General features: G+C 41.9%; 1 protein-coding gene across 7 annotated transcripts in view; it reads left to right on the plus strand.

Moving 5' to 3' along the window:
• PUM2 (pumilio RNA binding family member 2) overlaps positions 1-14,509 on the plus strand; it is a 128,913-nt gene extending 114,404 nt beyond the window's left edge. For all 7 annotated transcript variants that reach the window (XM_006137572.4, XM_075923436.1, XM_075923433.1 and 4 more), the window contains 6 exons: positions 1,064-1,192; positions 1,462-1,599; positions 7,650-7,775; positions 10,674-10,795; positions 11,586-11,778; positions 12,612-14,509. In XM_006137572.4, the coding sequence (XP_006137634.1) occupies positions 1,064-1,192; positions 1,462-1,599; positions 7,650-7,775; positions 10,674-10,795; positions 11,586-11,778; positions 12,612-12,743 (840 nt within the window). In that variant the 3' untranslated portion in view covers positions 12,744-14,509. The remainder of the gene's footprint in view (positions 1-1,063; positions 1,193-1,461; positions 1,600-7,649; positions 7,776-10,673; positions 10,796-11,585; positions 11,779-12,611) is intronic.
• Positions 14,510-16,457: the final 1,948 nt, after the last annotated feature.

A 16,457-nucleotide genomic window follows, 5' to 3' on the forward strand; every position in this document is an offset into this window, starting at 1 on the left:
TTCTACCATGCATGGTTCCAAATAACATTGGACTGCTGGGTTCTCGACACAGTAGAAGTGGTCTATTTTCTCCAAGTCTACTCCTCCCTTACCTTCAACTACACTTCCTCTTTGCCAGATAGTGGTCCTACTGGAGAGCTTCCTGATACTGAGCAGTACTTCCCTGACAGACTCCGAACACATGAGCTCCATGGGGTTTAGCCATGAATCTTTCAGGCCATGGAGTTAGAGAAACTGGAGGTCTGGGTGATCAGGTTCAGGAACAGCAGCAACATGAGTAGGACATCCACTGAAAGCTCTGTGAGCGTGGTGTACAGTGCTGGTGGGGCCACAATGGCGCTACTAGTGTGATGCTGACTTATCCCTGTGGATCTTGATCAGGACTTTGTGTATAAGTGGAAATGAGAGGAACACATACAGCAGATGTCCCTAGTGCTGGGGTGATCTGTGTAACATTGCTGCTCCAAGACTTGGCCACTGGAATCCCCTTAGCTGCTGGGTGATACTGATTTTATTGTTTGTATCACTACTGTTCTCCACTGAATAGCTCCTCTCGCAATTGCTAGTCACTGTTGGATAGTAGTACAACTGACCAGCATGTAAACTTCACTCCGTTACTTTCAGGTGCAAACTTTTTCAAAATCTTTAGCTTGCAGAAAATTTTTTTTAAAAAGTTATTTGGTCCCAATCATACTGAAACCAAAAAGGAAGTTCTAAGTGTCAGCCAACTGTAATGCCGAGTTACACTAAATTCATTGGGTTATCACACTAATTAGTGTTCAAAGGCATCTGCTAAAACACTCCTATGAACAGTAAAGTCTGCCCTTTCCATATTGGTGTCCATGGTCACTTACAAACTGGAAGTGGGAAATTTTAGAGATACTGTGTTTGGAGTTCTGTTAAGTATTTATGTTCATGAAATAGAGAAAAAATAGATAATCGACACAAGCATCATAGACATGAGATTGTAATATATTCAACAGATAACAGATTTCCACCAAATAAATTACATCACACTACAATAAATCTGCTTTTGTTTAACAGAATCTTTGTTTTCTTATAGTTTGGAAGCCCAGATCAAAAGTTAGCCTTAGCAACACGTATTCGTGGTCACGTTCTGCCATTAGCCCTGCAGATGTATGGTTGTCGGGTTATTCAGAAAGCATTAGAATCCATCTCACCTGACCAGCAGGTAAGTTAGAACAGTGGGTTTTTTTAAATTTTGTTAATTTTCCATAAATCCATTGTGTGCTCTATAAAGATTTTCAATTTTTACTACATTGTGACATATGCTTGAAATTAAATGAATGTTTTATTAGTGTAATTCTTCCAGCAAAAAAAAAAAGGCTCGCTGGATATACAGTGAACAGATTTGATTATTACATTAAAAAATGCAGTTTTACTGAGACAGCATCAGTGTAGAGATGTGGATAATTTAGTAGTGTCTTTATTCTTTTCCAGAATGAAATGGTGAAAGAGTTAGATGGTCATGTTCTGAAATGTGTGAAAGATCAAAATGGAAACCATGTTGTACAAAAATGCATTGAATGTGTCCAGCCACAGTCACTCCAGTTCATCATTGATGCTTTCAAAGGACAGGTATTGTTGTTAATTTCTCTACTTTAATCTAGGAATTCTATCATTAAATACCAGACATCATTTACCAACACAACTGGTGTATCAGTTAGATTAATATAACTTATAGCAGCACTTTTTTTTGTCCTAACTAAAAAAATAAAACCCTTGAATTATATTGTTAATGTGACGGAGCATGACCGTATATATTGGAAATGAGGCTGTATTCTATGAAGGAAATCTAATGCTCTGTGAATTTGGTGGCAGAAATACTCTGCTTATTATCAAGTTTTTCATTTCAGTTTGGAGACTGACACAATCAGGTTTCCTTGGTAATACTTTATTTTAGTTAACTATGAGTCTATCTCTGGTCTCTGTTCTTCATAGCAATAGAAGTAACAGCAGCTACAAGACTCCTGTAAAGAGAGATTTCTCCTCTCTTTCTATGTACTTTATCTTAAATAGTAATTTCTTTCCAAGGTTATCTACCTGATTCTACTCACTTTATTAAATTCAATCAAGTGTTCTCTGTGCCTGGATCAGAAGAAATGTCTGATATGAAAAGTGACACTATGGTCATAATACACATATTTGGAAAAATAAGGTTAATATTATACTAAAGGCAATTCAGAATATAGTGCAACTAAAAATTTTAATATGACTATCTTGTACTTGTCTAGTCTGAAAAGTACAACAAATTCAGAAAGATTATTTGGTTTTATTTTAGTAATGCTCCATGCACATTTCTTTACAATATCTCCAACATATCATTGTGTCTCATGCTTTACTGTATGGAGATAGATATTTTTGCCCTGTGATACTAATCTTTTATTGTGACTAGCAATACATGATTTACCAAATGGTGGCTTAATTTACTTTGAGTCCACTTGCTCTGTACATCAAAGTGTGTGGAGGTGAAGGGAGGTTTAAGTGGGTTTCTAAATAGAGGCCCTTGACTAAATTCTAACATAGTTCACTGGAGTACCTTACATTACTCCTTGTGTAATATAATGTAGTAATTGGGGAAAAAATGAAAAACATAGAACACTTTTGTAGTATAACAGAAGATAACTTTAATAGAATCATAGAAATATAGGGCTGGGAGGAACCTCAAAAAATTGTGTTGCCTCCCCTCCTCCCATGCTGAAGAGTAAGTAAACCTAGACCATCTGTGAAAGACGTTTGTCCAGTCTGTCTTTAAAAGACTACCATGAGGATTCCACAACCTCCTTTAGAAGTTTCTTCCCTCTTTAACTATGCTCTTAGACCACTTTTCCTAATCTGTAATCTAAATCTCTCTCAGTGCAGATTAAGCCAATTACTACTTGTCCTACCTACAGTGTCAGAGAGAATAATTGATCACTATCCTCTTTTTATAACAATCCTTAAAATATTTGAAGACTGTTTTCAGGCTGCCCCTTGATCTTCTGTTCTTAATACCAAACATGCCCAGCTTTTTTAACCTTTCCTCAGAGGTCTAGTTTGTCCACATATCTTAACCTGTGACCAGAACTGGACTTACTACCTCAGCTGAGGCCTCACCAGTACTGAATAGAGTGGGACTACTACTTCTGTCTTGCAAATAATGCTCTGTTAAAACACCACAGAATAGTTTAGCCTTTTTTATAGCTGCATCTCAATGTTCACACAAACTCAATTTGTGGTCCACTATATCTCCTAGTTCCTTTTCAGCAGTACTAACACCCAGTCAGTGACTCCCTATTTTGTAGTTGTGCATTTTTTATTTTGCTTTCCTAAGTGAAGTACTTTGCACTTGTCATTATTGAATTTCATCATTATTGAAATTCAGACCAGTTTGCCAGTTTTGTCAAGGTTGTTTTGAATTTTAATGCTGTCCTTCATAGCTCTTGCAGCTTCTCCCTGCTTGATATCATCTGAAATTTTTTACTTAGTTGATTATCCAAATCATTTATTGACAATATTGTACCAGATCCAGGACTGACCCCCTAAAGGCTGCACTAGTTATGCACTCCCAATTTGACACCAACATATTGATAAGTACTTTTTGAGTACTGTCTTTCAATCAGTTGTACACTCCTTTATAGATCTTATTTCCCTAGTTTGCTTATGAGAATGTTGTTTGGAACTGTGTCAAGAAGCCTTACTAAAATGAAGATACATCACATCTGCTTCCACCCTATTCACTGGGCTAGTCACCTTGTTGAAGGAAATTAGGTTTGTCTGTTATGATTTGTTGTTGAAAAATCCATGCTGAGTATTCCTTATAACCCTGTTGTTCTCTAGGTAGTTACAGTTTGATGATTTAATCATTTGCAGGCTAGCTTTATAAACTTTGTGTGTGAGTTAATCATAACTTCCACATGTAAGTTTTAGGGATGTTGCATTTAGATTGACTGGCTAATCAAATAGTCACTGCAAATTTACATCAACTATTTGATTAGTTGATAAACACGCCACCACCTTTTGAAAAGTGAAAGCGCTGCGGGGAGCACTCAAGCAGTCCCCCACTGGCCCTGTGCTCTGCGCAGCATGTAGCCCAGGGTCAGCTGGGGACTCAGAATCACCAGCTGACCTCGGGCTCTAAGCAGCGCTGCCACTTTGAAACACAGCATGTAGCCCAGGCCAGCTGCCCAGGCTGCACCTGGCATTTCAAAGTGGCAGTTCCACGTGGAACCCAGGGTCTGTCCTCTGGCTCCACACAGTGCTGCTGTTTTGAAGCATCTCCTTTTCTCCCCTCCCCGCCATCCTGCTGCCTCTTTCTGATAGAGGCAGCAAGGTGTGTGTGTGGGGGGGAAACGACTAGGCATTGTGTTGACTATCTGATAAGTATTTGCATATCTGATGTCTGGATAGAATTTAAGTAACCAGACTAAGCCAAAGAACTGTATGTTTGTGCCTTGTTACCTTAGCTACTAATGTAAGTTTATCTGCTTAGCTGAGTAGAATAGTAACAGAGATGTAGCCGTGTTACTCTGGTCTTGCTGAAACAAAAGACAGGACTATACAGCACTTTAAAGATTAACAAGATGGTTTCACCTAGAGCAAACGAACCTGGGGCAAACGAGCAAAGCCGCCCAGGCAGCGGGACTCCCGCCGCCTGGGCGGCTTTGCTTGGGTGTCCCTGGTCTGCTGGGGGGGGTCCAGCGGCTTTGCTGGACCCCCCCAGCAGACCAGGGGGACAGGAGCAAAGCCTTGGAGCACGCCCGCAGCAGGACAGCCCAAGTGTGCCCGGGCTGTCCCGCTGCGGGCGTGCTCCAAGGCTTTGCTCCCCGTCTCCCTGCAGAACAGGGAGAAGGGGAGCAAAACCGCTGAGCACGCCCGCAGCGGGACAGCCCGGGCGCGCTTGGGCTGTCCTGCTGCGGGCGTGCTCCGCGGCTTTGCTCCTGTCCCCATGGTCTGCTGGGGGGGGATGCAGCTAGTGCCTACCCCTGGGGGAGAGCAGCTGGGGGCTGCCGGGTTGGTCCCGCAGCGCTGCTCTGGACCAACCCGGCAGCACCCCAGCTGCTCTGCCCCAGGTGTCCTGATTCAGCCGCTGCTGGTCAGTTTCAGCAGCGACTGAATCAGGACGCCTGGGGCAGAGCAGCTGGGGTGCTGCTGGGTTGCTCCAGTAGAACCGAGGAGCTGCGCTACTGGAGCAACCCAGCAGCACCCCAGCTGCTCTGCCCCAGGCATCCCCAAGTCAGCCGCTGCTGAAACTGACCAGCGGCTGACTACAGGAAGCCCCAGGCAGAGTTGCTCTGCCCCAGGCTTCCTGGATTCAGCCGCTGATCAGTTTCAGCAGCAGCTGTCTTGGGGACGCCTGGGTTTCTTAAGTTGAATCTGTATGTAAGTCAGAACTGGCATCCAGATTCAGCCGTGGTTGAAACTGATCAGTTTCAGCAGCGGCTGATGCCAGTTTCGACTTACATACAGATTCAACTTAAGAACAAACCTACAGTCCCTATCTTGTACGTAACCCGGGGACTGCCTGTAGATGGTTTCTAGGTATTCGTCTGGCTCTTTCAATTTGCTTTTTTATTTCTCCGGGTGGGTAGTTGAGGTTTATAAATGCTTGGTAGAGATCCTGAAGCTTCTGGTCTCTGTCAGTGGGATTAGAGCAGATGCGGTTGTATCAAAGGGCTTGGCTATAGACGATGGATCGTGTGGTGTGTTCTGGATGGGAGCTGGAAGCATGTAGGTAACTGTATGAGTCGGTGGGTTTTCTGTAGAGAGTGGTGTCTAATTTTCCATTGTTGATTTGTACTGTGGTGTCCAGGAAGTGGATCTCTCGTGTAGAATGGTCCAGGCTGAGGTTGATGGTGGGGTGTAGGTTGTTGAAATCTCTGTGGAATATCTCCAGTGTTTCTTGGCCATGCGTCCAGATCATAAAGATGTCATCGATGTACCGTAGGTAGAGAAGGGGTGAAAGGGGACGGGAGTTGAGGAAACGTTGTTCTAGGTCAGCCATAAAGATGTTAGCATACTGTGGGGCCATGCGTGTACCCATGGCTGTGCCACTGATCTGGAGGTATAAGTTGTTCTCAAACTGGAAATAATTGTGGGTGAGAACAAAGTTACATAGGTCTGCGATCAGGTTGGCAGTGGTGTCCTCTGGGATAGTGTTTCTAATTGCTTGTTATCCGTCTTCATGTGGGATGTTGGTATATAGAGCTTCTACATCCATGGTGGCAAGGATGGTGTTATTGGGGAGGTTATCGATGTTTTATAGTTTCCTTAGGAAGTCAGTAGTGTCTCGGAGATAGCTGGGGGTGTTGGTTGCGAAGGGTTTGAGAAGAGAGTCTACATAGCTGGATAGACCAGTAGTGAGCGTGCCAATACCAGAGATGATGGGACATCCGGGGTGCCCAGGTTTATAGAACAATCCTGGTCGGGGGTCGGAAGGTGTTTCTGTGTGGATTTGTTCCCGAGTAGCTGTGGGGAGGCTTTTAAGGAGACAGTGTAGTTTCTTTTGGTATTCCAAGGTGGGATCAGAGGGGAGAGGTTTGTAAAATGTGGTATTCGAGAGTTGTCTTGTTACCTCCTGGTTATAGTCGGCCTTATTCATAATGACCACAGCACCCCCTTTGTCAGCTGGTTTGATTATAATGTCCAGGTTGTTTTTGAGACTCTGGATGTCATGGTGTTCAGCGCGGCTAAGATTGTGTGTTGCTTGTTGTCGTTTGTGAATAATGTCAGTCTGTGCGTTGTTGCGGAAGCTTTGTATATAGAAATCCAGATTGTAATTCCGACCGTCAGGGGGGAGTCCATATAGAATTATTTTTCCTTTGGTGTTAATAGGGGGGATCTGGTAGGTCAGATTGATGTTCATTGGTGGTTTGGAAATATTCTCGGAGGCGGAGGCGGTGAAAAAAAGCCTCAAGGTCACCACAAAATTGTATCCTGTTTGTGGGGGACGTGGGGCAGAAAGAGAGACCCTGGGACAAGACAGACTCTTCTGCTGGATTGAGTTTGTAGCTGGAGAGGTTAACAATATTATCCGGTGGGTTGAGGCAGTTGCTGTTGTAGCCACTGGTATGGAACAGGTTAGAAAATTTATTGTCTTTTCTTTGTTGTAGGGAATAGAAGTGTGTATAGTAGATTTCTTGTCTGGTGGAACAAAAGTCTTGCAAGGTGTCAGTCGGTGTGGATGTTTGTCTTGAGATGAGACGATCTAAGTTAGAAATGTCATTCTTGTTGGTTTTCTGTTTCTTGTATAAAATACTTATCAGGTGATTTCTTAATTTCTTGGATAGTGTGAGGCAGAGTCTTTCACTGTAGTCAGTGCAGTATGTTGATCTTAATGGATTGTTCACTTTCAGTCCTTTGGGTTCAATGTCCATCTTCTTGCACTTGGATAGAAAGATGATGTCTGTCTGTATCTGTGCAAGAAGATGATGTAATCGGATGGCTCCAGGAGCTGGGCTCATAGGCACAGCTCTTCAGTGTTGATGACTGGCTCTGAATGTGATGAGAGGCTGAAATTTCTAATACTGAAAGACATAATGTTTGTGAAGATGTCAGTACTTTGCAAAGTAGATAATATTAAATAACTAATTTTTTAAAAGTAAACATTAGTATGTCAAGTTTCAAAATTTTCAACCCTGTCATTTAAGGTGTTTGTGCTTTCAACTCATCCATATGGCTGCAGAGTAATTCAGCGTATTCTGGAGCACTGCACTGCTGAGCAGACTTTGCCTATTTTAGAAGAATTACATCAACATACAGAACAGCTTGTGCAAGTTAGTATACTCTTTTATTTATGTAAAGTTACTGTCCACTGTGTTTTTGTTGTACATTTCATTTTCTTTTATATTGCTGTTATTCCTTAGCTGATTAGGTATTTTTATGTGCATGTCCTTTTTTGATTTAGCAAACATTGATTTCCCCTTCTAGCTTCCCTCTGTTTCTTTACAAATACAAATGAACATACAGATGGTAAAAGCTTTTTTTATGCACTTTTGGCATAATGTAGGACAGTGTTTCCCAATTTTATTTGGCCGAGGAACCTTTTTCAGCTTTTCAGAATTTCAAGGAACCCCTAGGCTTATCACGCAAAAAAAAAAAAAAAAAGGAGGCGGGGGAGGAGAGAGGGACCCACCAATTCATGAAAATCACATTCCTTCCCCAAGACCCTCCCATCTCCCTTCTGTGAGGCCTCATCCGCTCTGTTGCCCTCCTCTCCATCACTTGCTATCCCCAGCCCTTATACCTGTCTCAACCTAGTGAGAGTGCGGTGTGGGGTGGGAATGAGTGATTTGGGTGTGGGAAGGGTTGAGAAGTACAAGCTCTGGGAGGGAATTTGGATGCAGGAGAAGGGGCTGTTGGCTCAGGGAGGGGGCTCTAGACTGGGGAGTGCTGAGTTCACGTGGAAGGTTGGGGTGCTGAGCAAGCCAGGGCTTGTGGATGTGAGGGTGCAGGAGTTTGGGCTGGATATGTGAGGGGCTCAGGGCAAGGAGGCTGTGAGTATGATGGGCTCAGAACACCCCTGCTGGTTCCCTGCACTTCCCCCAAAACCATCCCTCACAATCCAAGGGAGTGCAACACCAGTTCTCTGCAGCCCCTCACAGCCCAGCTGAGCTACCTGTCTGTTCTGTATGCCGTCCCCCATCCACCTCAGCCCAGATGAGCCCTGCACTGGTTCCCTGCATGCCTCCCCCGCAGCACGGCTGAGCCCCGTTTCCCTGCACCTCCTCCAAGCCCCACAAAACTGCTGAGCCAAGAGCCGATTCCCTGTCCCTCCCTCCCCTTGAGTCTAGCCCCGGTTCCCGGCACCTCCCTCTTCCTGCATTCAAACCGAGCTCTGAGCTCCACACACACACACCCCAGCCCAGTCCCCCAGACTTCCCCACTCTGCAACCCATCTGAGCTCAGTTTCCTGCACCTTCCCCCAAACCATGTAGACATGCTGAGCCAGTGCTGATTCCCTGCCCCTGCCTTTCTCCCTTCCCTTGGCTGTGTTTACACTGGCATGATCTTGCACCAAAGCGGCCGTTCTTGCGCAAAAATTTGCTGCCTGTCTACACTGGCCGTGTGTTCTTGCGCAAGTACACTAACGTTCTCATGTACGAAATCAGGGCTTCTTCTGCAAGAACTATGATGCTCCCACTCAGGAATAAGCCCTTTTGAGCAACTATTCTTGAGCAAGAGGCCAGTGTAGATAGGCAACATGAATTTCTTGAGCAAGAAAGCCCTATGGCTAAAATGGCCATCGGCACTTTCTTGGGCAAGAGAGTGTCCACACTGCCATAGATGTTCTTGTGCAAAAGCACAGCTCGCACATGGAAGAGTGGATGTGTTCTTGCACAAGCAACAACCAGTGTAGACATAGCCTAAGAGTTTCCTCACATGAGCAAAATGAATTTTGTATTGTGCACCAGTATTGAGTTCATATGGCTTGTTTGGATGTGCCACCCAAGTTATTAATACATATTTTTAAACCTCTACCTTTTTCCCTCTTCTGCCATGTCAGCTCCCCTGGTGCCTGCTGCCCCCCCACTCCTCACCCTCCTCTGCTGTCCTGACTCCTGCTCTTCTCACTGTCCTCAGCCCTCCTGCAACCTGCCCCCTCCACCAGCCCTTCTCTCCTCCCTGTGCCCACTCCTCCAGTAGCCCCACTCTGATTATGTGAGCTACCCCTCCTCATCCCCTCTTCTAACATCTCCCTCTACAAACCTGCCTTGCCTCTCTCCTCTGATGGTGGTCCCTCCACTGCAGGTGTCTGACCTCCTGCTTCACCCCCAGAATCCCCTGGCACCTGCACGTTCCCTTAGCCCTGTACCCTCCTGGTGCCTCCCCCTTCCCTCACTTCCCCTGCCCCCTTTGCTCCATTTTTCCCTGATGCCCATCCCTCACCACCCTCTGCCCCCATTCTCCTCATGCCCCTCTGCCCTCTCACATGACTTGCTCCATCCCAGCCTTCCTCATGCCCACCCCTTCTTTCAAGCCTTCTCCCAGCACCTCCCCTCGCCCTTTTAGCCCCCAATGTCCTTACCCTCTCCCCTCCCAGCATCACCCTGTCCCCCTCCCACTGACACCTCCCCTCCTGCTCTGGGGCTGGGGCTGGGTTGGGAGGACGCGCGGGGGGGGGGGGGCCAGGCGGGTCCGGGTCCAGCTCCAGCTCCTGCTCCAAATATTGCTGGAGCTTGGGCACCACAAAACTCGCCGCCCACGCCTCTGCTGGCTTGCTGGCTCTCTCTCTCTCTTTTTTCAGAGGGGGCAGGGGAGCGCCAGCTCCTCGCAGAGCACCAATTGGGAAACACTGATGTAGGATATGGGGTTAGTCAACTGTATACATAGAATCAGCTACAGAAGTTTTTGAAGGTTTATGACCACTACAATTTGGCTTTATTAATTTGTGAAATTAATTTTAAACAAATTTAGCAGATAATGGTCATTCCTTGGCAAATCACAGTTTTTAGCAAGATTCAGATTTTGAACCTAAAATCCACAAAAGGACCGTGAATAATTAATCTTGGTGAAATGTTTTCCAGGTGTACTCTTGTAATTTTGTAATGGTCAGTTATTTTTTCTCTTTACACCTATGCCAGTTTTACTTTTCAAAGTGAATACAAAGATGCATAAGCCTACATGAGTTCCTCAGGTGGAACAATAAGAAAACTGATTTTTTTTTTTTTCAGGATCAATATGGAAATTACGTTATCCAACATGTGCTGGAGCATGGCCGTCCTGAAGACAAAAGTAAAATAGTATCAGAAATAAGAGGGAAAGTTCTAGCTTTGAGTCAGCACAAATTTGCGAGGTATTACAGTGCTCTTGGTGTTAGAGAGGTTCACTAACCTTTTAATCTTTTGCCTTTATTTAAAGCTGATTTTAAATTTTGACTAGCACTTCTATTTGCATGAAAAAGTGAAACTTTAGAGGGGGTAGAAAATGCTCCAGGATAAAAAAACATTAGAATTTCTTACAAAATCATTGGCAGCTGAGCAGCCTGCCCTCCTAGAAATCAGCCTGGTGGTGACCCAGTCACCCAACTTGTTGGGGAGCTCTGGTCCTGGGAAGCCTTGGCTCCACAGCTGCCAACTAAGCACACTGACCTAGAACCAAGGTCCCTTAAAGTCATGGCTGCCAAGGAGACATGAGTTTGGGATCCAATACTTCCAGATATTTGGCTCCCTATAAGTCTACCAGGTATGAGCTGCTAAGATGCCGGTGACTTGTGAGGGATTTTCAGTCTCTAAACTTGCCATCCCTCTGCATGAGTAGTCAGAAGCCTGGAAGCTTGGGCTTCCAAGAAGCCAGGCAGGCTTCACGCAATGTTTGGATGTTGAGTTGGAAAATTTCCTATCCGCTCTGATTTTGACCATCACCAACATACAGATTATCAGTATTTTTTCCACACAAAAAGAAAGCCCTTTCAAAACTAAGGAAATTAATCTTTTGGCATACATTCTGCACTTTCAGTATTTAGGGCCACAGTTGTAACATGTTTAAAACATTTAGACCTGCCAATCTCTATTCAAATAAATTAGAAAGGAATATTCACAACTTTTTAAACATGTATAAAACACAATTACCTTATTTTTTTTCAGCAATGTGGTAGAAAAGTGTGTAACTCATGCATCTCGTGCTGAAAGAGCTTTACTTATTGATGAGGTTTGTTGCCAGAATGATGGTCCTCACAGTGCCTTATACACCATGATGAAGGACCAGTATGCCAACTATGTTGTTCAGAAGATGATTGATATGGCTGAACCTGCACAGCGAAAGATTATAGTGCACAAGGTACGTGATATGTAGCTTCATCGGCTTTTGGGAGTTTTTCTTCCCCTCTATCTTCATGTTTCCTGTCACGTACCTATTTGATATTTCTGAATTTACAGTACTTGAATTTCTTTAGAATCCACCTTGTAGAGTCATGATCCTTGACAGGAAAGGGACGGTTGTGGCTTAATAAATTAAATGCATCCTCCCTTCTTTTCTCCCCCCCCCTTTTTTTTCCCTAATGTTAGTGTGGTAAAGCAGTATGTACAACCAGGCCTCAGTTTACACTGTTGTTTTTTTTTAAACACCATGCAAATAGAACTAATGAAAACAGATACCATAGATCTATGGTAAATAAGGGCTTAAGTTCCAGGTTCACAATATGATCTCCCTAATTAATACAATACTACAGGCTTTATTTAAAAATAATGAGATTTAAATTTGCTACAGTATAAACCAGGAATTTGGAAACTAAGGCCCAGGGGTCAAATGCAACCCCTAGCTTGCCTAGATCCAGTTAATCTGTGTAGTGTTCAGTTTAATAGCCATTGAAGTAATTGTGCTTAAACTCTTGGTTACTCACTGGCATATTGAGTAGCTGTCCTTCTTCGTGTTGGCAAACAGGAAAAACAAAAACCAAGGTTAAAAAATAGCTTTTCTCTTCTTCTTTTTTTAATTTCTCTAGCAATGTATAATTCATTTTGTCACATTTGAATAAACAATCTTGAAAACAAATATATTTAATAGAAATTAGTGTGTATGCTAAAATTAAATGTAGATAACCAGTACTAATCAAACTTGATAGATTAGATTGAGATTTTAGATAGAACATAACTAGATTTTTCATATTGCAGATTCGGCCCCACATTACAACTCTGCGTAAATATACCTATGGCAAACACATACTGGCGAAGCTGGAAAAGTATTACCTGAAGAACAGTGCTGACCTGGGCCCAATCGGAGGACCACCAAATGGGATGCTGTGAAAGACCATACATACAGGCAGCAGCTTGAATGAAAGAAATTTTTCATTGTGAATTATCAAAACCCACAACTTAACTATAAATGTTCTGATTTTTTTTAAATCTATTTATTGACTCTGTTCATCCATTTGTAAAATTTTTATTGTTCTTGTGTATATTTTTGGGGAGTGAATTATAAAATATCTCCAGTCCTGGCCCGGAGACCTATCAGATTGAATTGTTGACAAAGCACAGAATGCCTGTATATGATGTAATTGTATCAAAATAGCTGTCACATATTTTGTAAATTTTTACCTTGTAAAGTCACTGAAAAATAGTTTTTAAAGGGAAAAAGTACATTATTCTTTTAATACACTGGCTTGCAATCTGGTAGGTCTACCCACCATAATAGCACAACAGGTTTCTAGAGTTGTAAATAGAATTAATCTTTTTTCCCCCCTTTGTGTGGAGTCTTTTATACCAGATTAAAATTGATCAACTGCATAAGTATTATTTAACGTGTCACAGAAAGTTAAGTTGGATTTTGGTGGTTCACAACATATTATCAAATATTAAAAAAGGGCACAGCAAATTAAAGTAGGTATTGACAAAACAATGGGAACTTTAAAGACAGGCTTTCATCATTTGCTCTGGACATGATTTTTTTAATGCAATGCCCTAATATTTTCTCTAGCAATGTATAAAAAAAGTGATGTATATACTTATATATTTAATTGTTGTACAAGGTAGAGGAATAAAATCATGGTGGTACTTCCATACAATAAAGTACTGTCTGAATAGAGAATAATCCTGCATTAACTTTACAGTCAGTTTTGCAATGCAGGAAGAGTAGAGATTTGTATTTTTTTTAATTTGCATTTAGAATTGTAAGACATGAGTTGAAAGTGTTGAGCATTTATTTTGCTTTCTCACAGTAGATGCAAAAAAGTAGGTATTGATGGTGGAGAAAAGGGGCCACTGAACAGTAAACTTGATAGCTCAACATGTAAGCATGATTAAATATTCAGATAGCTTTTTTGCTTCCTATAAATATTTGCATTGTATACGTGTAGTTAATAGATGTAAGTTTACAGTTTGAAAACAAATCTCTTGTTTCAATGTTTATTACAAGCCTTGCTAATTTAGTAGTGATGCTTACCTTGGTTGTACAGATGTACATTTGTAAACCTTTCATGCTGTAAATGTAATTTGTTTTACCCCCTTTGGGGACAAAAATTTGCATTTTAGTGTATATTCATATCCTCCTCCCCTCTTTGCCCTGGCATATAGTGTTGTATAATGTAAATTTATTTCAGCAAATCAAGAGTGATTTTTTTAAAAAATTCTATCTTTATATGGTTTCAAAAATATGAACCAGCTTTCTTTTTATCTATTGTGAGAAACATTATGTTTTCTTTATAACATAGCTGTTGATTCTGTTAATATGGACCTTTTGGGAAATGAATCAGTTGAAAATTTGTCAGGATAATAAGAATAGTAAGCAAGAAATGGACTGAAATATTTGGTTACCTGAAAAACCAATGCTTCTTCCATCTTAATAAATGTGGCATGATTTTTTTGTACAGAAGAGTACTGTATTTTTGAATAGCCTACTCCCAACCTAAATCAAATATGTATGATACTGTCAATTTTTTCTCTAGACCTATGACATTGTAACAGTAATATGAAGATGATGTACATTTACAAGAGGCCTTATGTACATTTCCCAATGATCTTTTTAAGGCAGAATTGTGACGATATGTGTATAATTAAAATCGTTTTTAATCCTTTGCCTATGGAAATATTTTGGAAAAAACTTACTTTCAGTTTCTGAAAGATAAAGAAAGTGCTTGTATTTTGTTGAAGCCAAGTATTTTGTGTAAAATGTTAATTTTGATAGCATAATTTTTTTTAATCTACAAGCTATTGGATTCTATGTCTTGAACATTGATCACATAAGTCTGTTATGGTAAGGCTGTGATGATGAAGAAAAAAGAACCAGCAGTGGTATAATCTTGTATATGGAATTCTGTCATCTTACTGTTCATAATCAAAAGCTACAGACATTTCCTTGCAGCATAACATTGTAGGTGTTCTATATATTTTTATTGTATTCTTGTAGCATTAATTTAACAAAACAGCTTTCTACATCTGAGACTCTGGATGTGTCATTAATACCTTCCTAAATAATCTAGTAATTTGCTTCTGACTTTTCATAAGCATAGTTCTAATTTCCATTCCAGGTATTTGCTGCATGAAGATTAGTTTCAGCACCCGACTTCCTCTCTGCTAGAAGCAGCACCCAATCACTTGAGCTGCGGCTTTCCCTAAAATACATAGAACAACTTTGAAATTTATGCCTTATTAGCACAGGAGATGGGAATCCAAAGTTTCACTTTGAGATGATGGTATTTTTAAAGTTCTCTGTTCTATCCTTTGTACAAATGGCGTGCATATGTTACAACGTAGAATGCTGACATTCACCTCAGTTAGTGCCACTGACTATGATGCTACTGTGTGTGTGTTTATAACTGATTCAGTATGCACTCTTCTGTAGAAGCTGACATCACTGTTCCAGTATTCCCATTCCCCTACCAGCCTGTTCTATCATGGCTAGCTTTAAAAAGGGTCTTGAAGCTGTAACAAATGCAGCAGCAGCCACTGAATCCTCCTTCCCCATTGCTTTTATAACAAAATTTTTGGGCACAGAAGAGATGTGAGAACCTGAAGATTGATTGATTCCCTACACCCAGATTCCACTTCAGTACATAGGCAGTGTATTGAGGTTTGGGTACAACCACTAGGCCTCTTTTTCTGAACTGTCTCCTTTTGATATGGATTATTTATGGACCAATTTGTCTAGTCTGATTAGGTCTGTCTCCTGCTCCTTGTGGTTCATAATGAATAATGTAATGTTCACTTGTATATGCTGTAAAAACAAAATGAAAATGTGAATAACACTGAAATATATCTGGTCTTGTGTTTTTCTATAAACCTCATAGACAGTTTTCTCAGTTCTTAGCTGTGCTCTGGTGATGGTTTTACTTCTGTACTGTTTAGTTGCTTTGTGCGTGTGGATTACACTTCTGGTACACATGCAAGCTGATTCCTTTTGGGTAGTGCTGCACTCTTGTGCTCTCCTGCTCCTTCAAGTGAGGCCATAAAGGCTAGAGTGGGCCCAGCTGTACCTCAGTTGCTTCTTACCATCCCTGGCAACTAGATGGAATCCCTGCAGTGTCTGCTTAATGTGCACACACTGCAATCTAACTAGGTAGGTAGTACAAGACTAACTAGGTAGGTAGTACAGTTAAGTGGTGGTGGGTTTGTGGAGTTTTTGTTTTGTTTTTTTTGTGGGTTTTTTTGTTTACACCTGGTTGGGAGGAGCAGCAGCTCTAAGTCTGCATAATTGAAACAATCCCCAAGATTTAAAACTTGCTTGTATTGTGAGGCTACTATCCCACTTTTAGCCTCATTAAGGGACACAGTGCTGACAGGTGCTCAGACATACCACTCCTCCTCCAAGAAGACACAAAGTGAGGGCAGCCCATTTCAAGCTCTTTCCACTAGAGTGCTTGATGAAGTCTGAACACTTTTGACTTATTCTTCTGAGAACCACAAAGGTAGTGTGGGCTGATACCTCTCTAGTTCCTTCATACCATTGCATTGCTTGAATCAGAATCCCTGTGTTCAAATATTTCTCCAGCATTTATCCTTAGTTTGCAAATAAGTGTGTACATA

The sequence above is a fragment of the Pelodiscus sinensis genome, chromosome 3 (assembly GCF_049634645.1).
Source record: "Pelodiscus sinensis isolate JC-2024 chromosome 3, ASM4963464v1, whole genome shotgun sequence".
NCBI classification, from domain to species: Eukaryota; Metazoa; Chordata; order Testudines; family Trionychidae; genus Pelodiscus; species Pelodiscus sinensis.